The 10,499-nt window shown below is 32.1% G+C and overlaps 2 protein-coding genes across 4 annotated transcripts; both read left to right on the forward strand.

The window, feature by feature from the left end:
- The first annotated feature begins 708 nt into the window (after nt 1-708).
- LOC101505597 (protein EXECUTER 2, chloroplastic-like) lies at nt 709-5,601 on the forward strand. 3 transcript variants are annotated; one of them, XM_073364052.1, is made up of 12 exons: nt 714-1,056; nt 1,146-1,262; nt 1,413-1,478; nt 2,453-2,559; nt 2,633-2,714; nt 3,338-3,415; nt 3,530-4,009; nt 4,137-4,263; nt 4,352-4,500; nt 4,601-4,675; nt 5,084-5,179; nt 5,330-5,601. In XM_073364052.1, exons 1-12 carry the CDS (start codon nt 823-825, stop codon nt 5,429-5,431), a joined length of 1,713 nt encoding a protein of 570 aa, XP_073220153.1. In that variant the 5' UTR covers nt 714-822; the 3' UTR covers nt 5,432-5,601. The 3 variants fall into 3 exon arrangements, with proteins under 3 accessions (XP_073220152.1, XP_073220153.1, XP_073220154.1); XM_073364051.1 differs by having other exon boundaries at nt 709-1,056; nt 3,338-4,009; XM_073364053.1 differs by lacking the exon at nt 714-1,056 and having other exon boundaries at nt 1,120-1,262; nt 1,413-1,455; nt 3,338-4,009.
- Nucleotides 5,602-8,325: 2,724 nt separating this feature from the next.
- Nucleotides 8,326-9,705, forward strand: LOC101493134 (CASP-like protein 4A3). Its single transcript, XM_004508805.4, has 3 exons — nt 8,326-8,992; nt 9,248-9,383; nt 9,464-9,705. Exons 1-3 carry the CDS (start codon nt 8,451-8,453, stop codon nt 9,653-9,655), a joined length of 870 nt encoding a protein of 289 aa, XP_004508862.1. The 5' UTR covers nt 8,326-8,450; the 3' UTR covers nt 9,656-9,705.
- Nucleotides 9,706-10,499: the final 794 nt, after the last annotated feature.

The following is a 10,499-nucleotide window of genomic DNA, read 5'->3' on the forward strand; positions in this document are numbered from 1 at the left end:
TAAAAGATAAAATTTGTTACAGAAATTTAAAATGGAATAAATACGTTGCAGCAAAAAGTGAGGATCGGCGGAACTGAAGAGACTGTTATTTATTTAATAATAATATAAATTATTAAAACAATTTTATTTTATAATCTGGAATCTGCCATTCCTTCTATTTTTGTTTACAAGTTATGGAAATAAATTTATGTTATGGACCTTTTTAGGAGTCCAATCACACCATCCTCTATATTTTTTCTATAAATAATAACATAAATTATTAAAATAAATTTATTTTATTTGAGGTAGTTCCTCAATTCTCTCAGCTCAAATTCTCTCTTTGTTTCAATCTTCTTGTATTTTTCAGGTTTTTATTCTTTTTCTCATTTATCTATTTATTGATTGTGAATTGTTATTTAAGACTGTTAATTAGTAGTGTTGTATAAGTTATATTTGTAATTTTGTGAACAATGAGATGTTTTAGTGTGAGAATTGTGATGGTAATTGTGACTTTTTATGTTTGTGAATTATTTTTTTTTTTATGAACGTGAGGTTGTAAATTTTTTTACTGAAAATTTTCTATAAAATCAAAATTATAAAGATACATTTTATTTGATTGAATTGTATGAATATCTAAAAATTTATGTAAGTTGTAAAAATTATGTGAATTAAAAGTCTACTTTTCATACAAACTGTGTGAAATTCTGATTTCTTTTTAATATTCGTGACTTCATCCAATATGTTGTTGATGATCGGCCACTAAAAAAGGCATAGCAATCTGGTGTTATTCATTTAATTTCTACATCGCACCATTTTCACATTCATATAAGCCGTTAGACGGTTATGGCGGCACATGGAATCTCTTTCTCTGCCCCCATACTAAGAGGTTTGAAGGCCCACTCAAGCTCAAGCCCAAGCCCAAATAACGTAGTACCATTTTTTCCTTTGGTTCGAAGCAAAAGGAACCACAAGCTTTGTTGTCGTTGCACGCGCTCTTCTTCCAAGTGGGGTTGGAATCGATGGAGACAGCACTTCTTTCACATGCAAAAAGCCGAGAGAACTGCTTCTCTTTTCGAGGTGGGTCCCACCACTCAGTACTCATCTCTCACTATATATAATATATAGTCCAATTTAATTTCATCATTAGGTGGTTTTCGATTTGTCAGTTACAACTCGAACATGCAATTGATAGAGAGGACTATGGAGAAGCTGCGAGGTTGAAGAGAGACATTGATGAAGCAACTTCTGTTGATGCCGTGGCTCAAATTATGTCTCAATTGAAGGTCTTCATCACATTCACATTATTATATATGTATCTCTCTCTGTTTTTTTTTTTTTAAATTGAAGAAGTTGAAATATTTTATTAATCAAAATTGTCCTCGACGGAATTTAAATTCGCTACCTTTAATGCTATAATTTGTTTACCCTTGCAGAGTTTTATTGATGATGAGCGCTATGAGGATGCTTCCAAATTATGTACACTATCTGGATGTGGCCTCGTAACTTTCTTTTCCTTTTTTGCTTCCGTGGAAAGTTACATGTTATTAGTATAATATTAATCTAGGTTTAGTGCTCTTTCAATAAATACTTCAATCAATTACTTATAGGTGATTGCTTATCATATACTCCACCTCAAATTACTAAAATAAGAAAATAGTCTATATATTTCCAACGAAATATAAATAATTTTTTTATTCAAAACAAAAGTTGAAACTTTGCCTTATTTATTGATAGTATCTCCAAAATAACCCTTTATGTAATATGGTTATAGAAAAAAGATCATGCTAAAAAGAAATAGAAAAACAATTTTTGAGTAAAAAATTTCAATTTTTATAATTTTAAAGTTTAAATTATATAACTTAAAATTATTTTTTTACATTTAAATTCTTAGCAAATACCTTCTGAATACTTGTTAGCATTTTTCATAAAAAAACTTCATTTAAATTATTCTTTATATAGTAAAAAAAATATATTTAAATTATTTGCACTTAAATATAAGTTGTTTTCACAAGTTATTATTGAGAGATAATTGAAATTAACTTAAAATTATTTATAGATATGGTATAAGTTGTCTTCATAAATTCTCTTAGACACACTATTAAGTGTTTATGTAAGTAAATAATAGTAAATGTAAATAGAGTGACGCACATTGATCATAATCTTATTATAAATGTAAATAGTGGGATGGACATGTATTATACTGCTAAGTGGCTCACATACTTGACTTAATCATTATTATATAAAGCTAATTAAAATTTTAAAATGTATTAAAAATTGTGTTGAAAAATTTAAAGAAAAAATTATTGCAAAACTTTCATTTTTATCCTTTAGCCACTTGTTAAAAAGACACTTACAAAAATTATGTGTAGCAGATTAATGTTATGTATATTTTCAATATATATTCAGCATTACTACTAACACTTACATATTTTCAAGACACTTGTTGATGTTAACCTTTTTGATCATTGTGTAGTTGGGTTGGTGGGTTGGCTTAGCAAAAGATTTTGATGACCCCATAGGCAGAATAATACAAATAACTCCTGGCGTTGGCAGATTTATTGCCACGAGTTACAGCCCAAGGTATTAATCTTTCTACTTTCTATTTTTTTTCTTCTTGTAATCAAGGACTACTGCTAATTTTTCTTTGCTGCAGACAATTGCTCACAAAATCTGGTGGTACTCCAATATTTGAAATTTATGTGGTAAAAAATGCTGATGATACATATCAAATGCAGGTAATATTATTCAAATATCAGTTTCCAATGCGAAAACATTTCTTGTTTTTACTATTTAAATTGTGTTAATTTTATCTATTGATAAAGAGATAATGAGATAAGAGATTTTATTAAGTGAATTATTGTCGATATTTCTAAAACAATGAAAATGTAAAATAAGAATTTTCATTATTTATGAAAATATATCTTCATTAACTAAAATTTCATCTTCTATCCATGACAATGTTTCATTTAAAAGTTCTACATTAAGCTAAAATGAGCACATTTTAGAAAAATGAAAACACAAATTTTTTTCGCAACTTAGTAAATGAAGCCTAATTTTCCCAAATGATGCTTTTTTATTTGACTAAAAGGTACATAATGGAAAAAATAAGTCTCTTTAATTTCATGGGCTGGTTTGGTTTTTTCTTAAATCTGAAAGAAGATCTTGTAATTCATGACCAACTTATTTTTATGCAAAAATAAAATAAAATAGTTTCAAGTTTACATGCTTTTGAGGATAAATGTGGGCTTTGTTTCAGGCATATGCTTGTATGCTTACATGTTTTTACATATCTTCCATCTAATGTGCAATTTATTTACTATTATTATTTGTGCTATGCTCACAACATCAAATATAACAGGTAGTGCATTTGGAACGACCCAAAAGAAATTTAAAGAGCAGCATTCCTTCATCTGAAGCAGATAAACCCAAACCTGAGGTAGGGAATGAATCTTCAGTTGAGATTCAGAAGCATGAAGAGAAGGTTGAAAAAGAAGTTGAAATTGATTTAGCAACTGAACAAAGTGTTAAAAGTTTTATATGTTTTGTGAAGGACAAAATTCCAGGATTGAAAATGAAAGTTATAAACATAAATGCTGAAGAGGAAGGGGCAAAAGATGATGATTCTGTCAAGCAACTGATACAGGAAGATAGTGATAAAATGAACTCCGGTGAGAATACTGAAGAGGATGTTAATAACCTGGATGGAGATAATGAGGACACTCTAGAAGCAGATAGCGATGCCTCGGCCGAAGAAAAGGATTCAGATGTGAAGCTTTTTGTTAGTAGATTTTCCCCCGATGAGAACGACCCTCCTGTTTTTGATTCGTTTATTCGCCTTCCAGCTGAATTACAAGATACAGAAAGACATAATTTTGTCTTGCATATTCCTGGGAGAATTGTAGAGAGGGATGCTAGAAAACGTAGAGCGGAAGAAATCTATAAGGCAGCTGTAGCAGCACAAGAACTCCTAAATATTATGCCTTATGAAGTTGTCAATACATTTCAGGGTCCTGATGACAAATTCTCCAAGGTTAAATTGAGATACGGCTTTTATGATGATTTTATCAATAATCAATTCATGTTACCCTGAAATTTTTCTTCAAGCTATATTATGATTTTGTTGACCATAAACTCACCAATGCTTACCTTGACTAAAGGTTACAAGGTCTATGCATAAAATGGTTAAATGTGCTATAAGTAAAGCACAGAAAAGAGGTAAATTATCAGCATATACATCTTTTAACCGGATTAATAATACTAGTTCGAGCGGGGATCCTTTAGAAGGTGAGGTTGCTTATCCTTGTATCAATCATGTTGTTTAGAATTTGAGCAAAGTGCAAGTTGAGAATGAACTGTTCTGGTTGAAATATAGGACTCTATATTGGTGCATTCGGTGCTCATGGCCTTGAAGTTGTTCAATTGAAGAGAAAATTTGGACGCTGGGATGACATGGACGATACTGAATTTGAATATGTTGAGGCAGTGAAGTTAACTGGGGATATTCTTGTTCCTGCTGGCGAGGTTTATCCATTATATGAATTTCTTGGTCCAAGTTATTATAACTTTATTATATGTTTTTGTGTATTACTAGGAAAACTTATGTTTTCTTTTTTGTATTCAGGTGGCATTCCGTGCTATAATTGACAGAGACCATAAGAATATTAACCGTTGCAGGTTAACCAATACAATGGGAGTGGTAATTGCACTATACATTTGGATGTTTCACTTTGTGTGTGTGTGGGGTGGGGGTGGGTATATTCATTTCCATGTGTGTTCTTATTCAGTTATTTGCAACAGCCCACTATTATTAAATAGCTCCTATAAGACCACTATGGCACGCAGTGAATTTGAAAAAATTCTTATTATTTCGAGTTACGCTATTTAGTACTAAATATTGTCAAAAATAGTTACTTGTTATAGCATTGTTGTGTAGCGGAATTTGAATATTCTGCTATAGTCTCACTCATGCCGTCCCTCACGACAGTCTGAACTTGATGGCTTTGCTTAGTGTTTCTTATTTTCTCCACACTTTCTTTTTATTGTCTTGCTTTTTCCTTCCCCTTTGTGTTGTCTTAAATACTGCATTCTTCTATGAATTGAACAGGATGCAACTTATAAAGGCCAAGCGCAAATATCTGATTTTGATTTCAAAAATCCAAGATGGATTTCTGGAGACTTACTGCTGCTTAATGTTGGCAAGGTAAAATGGTGAATAAGATGTGTTGTAGGGCTTGTTTTCCATGTACAGATACATACATGGCATGATTACTGGTCTCTACCAGTTGATATTTATTTTTTATTTTTTATTTTTTTGTATTCTCTATTGAAATGTTTCCCTTCACATATTTAGGGACCTCGACAAATTTTGGAAGGTGCAGACATGGGTTTCCAATATTCTTCTGAGGATAAAAGTTTTATTGTGCTATTCTTCCGATTGAAACTACCAGAATGAGCCATAGTTTCCAAATCTACTTTAGTTTATTTCTCTTGTAATGATAACATGGGATGCCAAATAATTTTTTTTTAGATTTTGTTATTAGATAGTTTTACCAACACCAACATTCCCCCCCTAGCTTTTCAATCCTTACGAATTCAATTTTCTTTTGTTCTTTTTGCCCATTATCTTTTCTATTATTTTGATTATTGTGTATCTTCGTTTTGCACAAAATTGTATTCATTTCTATAAATTACGAACTGACACAGATACTAGACATGACGATGATATTAACACGTCAACGTTAATAATAATTTGAGAAAATGATTGTAATCAACGACACATGTTAGATACCAGGTGTTAGGATAATAACACCAACACGTGTCAAATACAAATTGATAAGATATTTTCCTACCAAGACGGAAGAAAAGAAAAAAAAATAACTACAAATTAAAATAAACATTCCTTTTCTTCATTCATTTCCATAATTTCCATAATGAACTCATACAATGCTTAGCAACATCAACCATACAAAAACATTACAACCAAACAAACTAATTGACTATGTTTAAAAGATCCTTAATAGAATAAAGTAGATGAATCGTTATTCTCTTTACCTCAATTATCTTATCCTATCGCTGAGACAACCTTCTATATCAAAAGTGTTGTTGATACCAAGTTAATTCTTTCCTCTGCAAAGAGTAAAGAATATTTATATGATTGTTATTATTATTATGGTACTCAAAGATAAGTTTGGGAGAAAGATGTTTTTTCATTGTAATTGTAGGTAGGTTCTTGAATAAGCCTATCTCTGCTTTTGGTAGTGGGGCGGGGAGGCACATAAAAGGCGTATCTCTTGTGAGTGGGAGAGGAAGAGCTTCATCCTTAGCAGGTTGCTTCCCATAGTTGTTTTGTGTTAATAAATGTCCTTGTAACGCGTAGGACTAGGAGGAACCTTTTCAATTGATGTTTGGTTGAAGTCTCATAGAATTTTTGCCTTTTTTAACACTTAAGATATTCCACACATAAAAGAAATCTCATGACTTTTCTCCATTGTAAAAGCTTGTATGGATTTTAACTGGACCACCAACAAATCCCGCAATTATTTTCTTTTTAACTTTTTTTTCTCCTTAGTGTTACCTCTCTTGTCTCATTAGAAAAATTCTTAAAATATGGTCCTTGTTTCCTCTAGAGATCAAACTATGATATTTTTAATTTTTTTATTAATTAAAATTCACGCAATTCATCAAATTATGTAAGTCTTATATGAATTTAGTGAAACTTATGTGAATTTTAATTAATTAAAATATATGTGTTAGAAAATGTGTGTCAAATAGTCTATTGTCAGCATTATTCATATATTAATTACTCGAACAAGTGGATATTTTCTCTAAGTCCTTTTCTTTCCATCCTCTCTTGGAAATCTTCCCCTAAGTCTTTCCAAGCTTCTTTGCTATTTGTTTGGTTTTCTTGTTCTTATGGCCTATAAACTTTTTGCTTGCCATTTCACCACCTGTCATTGTAACTTCAACATCCATCACCACCACTATGGCTACCCCCACCTCCTCCAACAAAACTAGCATTAGTTCGTCTTCCACCGAAGCCACTAGATCTTTAAAAGTGTTGGACATTTTAGAATAAATTTTTGTCTTTAGAGTTAAAGGTGGTTGTCATCATTACTAGCATATTCTACATCCATCAAATGCCTACAGGGGGATATGGTAGCAATCCCCAACTGACCGGGAGGAGAAAGACCTCCGCAAACAGAGTAGAGAGCCTTCAAAGTGGAGGAAGCACACGCAAACACAACTTTAAGTATTTAGGGAAAATATTTTTTTTACAAGAAAAGTTCAACATTAATCTTCAATCCTTAAGAATGTATTTTTTGATGTCTATGGTATCATTCGACGAAAAGGCAGAGATAAATGTTTTAAATTATGAAAATTCTTTTAACCACGTATGTAAGGAATTCAATTATATATCAACTTTGTCGACTTATATTGTTGATATGAATGTATTTTTATTGTCTTAATAATTTTGAAGACTACTAGATGAACAATAAAATAATTCATACATCCCATAATAAGTATCGCTTAAAATTTTATACACATATTAAAAAATAAAATAATTAGAAGAACAATAATAATTATTTTGTTAAATTTTTTTCTTAATTATTAGTGTGTTTTTTACTATTATAATTATAAAGTAGAATTAATAATTTAAAAGTAGCGTACATAGTATTAATTGAATGAAACAATTAAAAAAATATTAAATTTACATTAAAAACGTCATGCATTTTGAGATAATTTGTTTTATTAAAATGAGATTGTAACACAAAATTGATAAAATTAAAATAATCTCACATTATTTAGAGTTATAAAAGAAAAGAGAGTTCAAGATTATATTTGTATCTCTAATTTTTTATTACAATTTGTATTAGTTAAAAATATTTTAAATTTATATATGAGATGAAGTGCTTTGAAGAACGTGAATGTATTAAAGATCATGAGAAGTTAGAGATGATTTAAAAAAAAAAATTACGTTTATTTAAATTTTTCTGTATATTTATTTTTTTCCAACCAAAATTACATAAATGCCTTGTGATCTTTAACAAAAAATTTCATATTAAAAATAAACGAAGTTAACTTGTGTCAAATATACATGAGTCAGAAGAAAAAAAAACATACGCGCGTTTTCTCGTTGCACTCCAAGCAAGGATCACGAGCCATCAGAGAGGATCTTTTCTGTTGGTATACGTGGCAATATGCAATTGGTAATTCCTAGCTTAACCCTTTTTTTCTAAAAAAACACAAGTTGAGAACCTTAAACAAAAGAATCGAAGCCACGTGTCAGGGTCCTACACTGAAAACCACGAAGCTTAAAAAGTAGTAAAAACCCTTATACTCCTCGTAGTTTCTTTTTCACTCTCTTTCCCACCACTCAAACACTCTTCTTCTTTATTCCTCTTTTTTCATCCCCTTTAAAATCCAACCCAGAATAACTTCTTTTTCAAACGCGCTTCTCTCTAACTTAAACAATGAAGAACCCATCCTCCAGGAACTCCGATTCCTCCATTAACTATGACTCGCCTCACTCTCCTCTCCGATTTCGATCCTCTCCACTATCCGACGGCGGCGACCCTTTCCACTCCACCGAAAACTCGCCGGAAACTGATCACCGAGATAACTCCAGAGCCATCGTTATCATAGAGCCTTCAGTACAATACTCTCAAGTTGCAATCCCCTTACCGGATTCCGAGCACCGGAATCCGCCGGCGAATGACCAACCGACGGTGATGGTTAGTAGAGCCATGAGGAATGATCCTCCTCCTACCGCAACGAATCTCGGCCCCGCAGTCGCCGGAGGAGTCCGTGAAAGCGGCGGTGGCAGAGGTAGAATAAGGACGACGACGCCGGCACCCCCGCCGGCGTGGTCGAAGAGTGAGGTGATGACGGGGAAGGTGGCGTTAGGGTTCCGATTGAGCGAGGTTGTTCTATGTCTGATTTCATTTTCGGTTATGGCTGCGGATAAAACTCAAGGTTGGAGCGGTGACTCCTTTGATCGCTACAAGGAATATAGGTTTTCTTTTCTTTTAATTTTCTTAATTTTTGTTGAATTTCTCTATTTGTTTCAATTGCAATTTGAAACAAATATAGTTAGTTACTAAATTTGCTTTTTTAAAAATAAAAATAAATTATAAATGTGTTTTGGTAATTTGGGTCAGCGCATTATCAATTGTTACGTAGTTTGATTAATTGACTTAATTGTGATTAAGAATATGGTGTTGTTGTGTACTAAAATTAATTAATTGCGTTTGTTTTTATGGGGTTGTAGGTATTGTTTGTCTATGGCAGTTATAGCTTTTGTATATGCGGCGTTTCAAGCTTGTGAACTTGCCTATCAACTTGTTAAGGGAAAACATATAATCAATCATCACCTGCGTTTTCACTTTGATTTCTTCATGGATCAGGCAAGTCACTCACTTTTTTGTGTCTTTTTTATGAAGAAAATAAAACTTGTGATTTATTTTAGTGATAAATTGATGGGCAGGTTCTGGCATATCTTCTGATATCATCAGCATCATCAGCAGCGACAAGGGTTGATGACTGGCAATCAAATTGGGGAAAAGATGAATTCACAGAGATGGCTAGTGCGTCTGTTGCAATGGCATTTCTTGCTTTTATTGCCTTTGCTATTAGCTCACTTATCTCCGGTTACAACCTTTGTACTCACTACCCCTAGTAGCAAATATTTTGACCTTACACTATTTAATAGTATCTGTTTATACTTGATCTCTCTCTCTCTCTCTCTCTCTCTCTCTCTCTCTCTCTCTATTTTCTTACTTTCTTACTTTCTTAATGCTATGAAGAAATGCATTCAAAATAACATTGAGCCCCCTGAATTTTTAACTGTATAGACACACTTTAGTACACAATACACTTGCAAGATGTTGGAAGGATATTGAAGATAGAGAATTTTGGTTTACTTTAGATTTATTATTTTATTGATTTGAACTTTCTTTGTACAAATATCGTCTAACACATCACAAGGTTATGTTCGAATTACTACTAATCACTGACTACAAGGTCTGCAAATCCACCTATCTCTCTCGTTCCATTCCAACGGGAATCAAGAGATAGAGCAAATATGAAGTATAACCATTGTGAAAAAGGTGCTAGGAAACAAATGGTTTAAGAATTAGGTATGTTACTGATTGGCATGATATTATTGATGGTCCTGCCTCCTGTGTATGGGAATCAAAAACAAGTTTTACCGGAGCAATAATTGATAGCATCATTCACCTTTATTCTAACTTTCAAAGTTTGCTCAAATAACACTAATGCCCCAATACTCAATATAGCCATGAATCATAGATTTTCCATTAAATCATACCTTCATTTCCATTTACGCAAACAGAACATGTATAATATACCTATTCAAATAAGAGCTTCTCTTCCCACCCGAAAGTCACTTATGAAATACACATATGTAAAAGACGTTGATTTTGAATGTTTGAGTATGAATGAGATAGTGGACTCTTACAACATGCGGAAAAAGAGGGATTTAGTTTCTCTACCTTTCCCTA

The sequence above is a fragment of the Cicer arietinum genome, chromosome 7, assembly GCF_000331145.2.
Source record: "Cicer arietinum cultivar CDC Frontier isolate Library 1 chromosome 7, Cicar.CDCFrontier_v2.0, whole genome shotgun sequence".
Taxonomy (NCBI): domain Eukaryota; kingdom Viridiplantae; phylum Streptophyta; class Magnoliopsida; order Fabales; family Fabaceae; genus Cicer; species Cicer arietinum.

Bases quoted from the DNA above. Each gene is read 5' to 3' on its own strand.
- LOC101505597 (XM_073364051.1), top strand. From the start codon at position 823: ATGGCGGCACATGGAATCTCTTTCTCTGCCCCCATACTAAGAGGTTTG. The intron at 1,479-2,452 runs GTAACTTTCTTT...ATCATTGTGTAG, and splicing joins CACTATCTGGATGTGGCCTC to TTGGGTTGGTGGGTTGGCTT. The intron at 4,676-5,083 runs GTAATTGCACTA...TGAATTGAACAG, and splicing joins TAACCAATACAATGGGAGTG to GATGCAACTTATAAAGGCCA.
- LOC101493134 (XM_004508805.4), top strand. From the start codon at position 8,451: ATGAAGAACCCATCCTCCAGGAACTCCGATTCCTCCATTAACTATGAC. The intron at 8,993-9,247 runs GTTTTCTTTTCT...ATGGGGTTGTAG, and splicing joins GATCGCTACAAGGAATATAG to GTATTGTTTGTCTATGGCAG. The intron at 9,384-9,463 runs GCAAGTCACTCA...ATTGATGGGCAG, and splicing joins TTGATTTCTTCATGGATCAG to GTTCTGGCATATCTTCTGAT.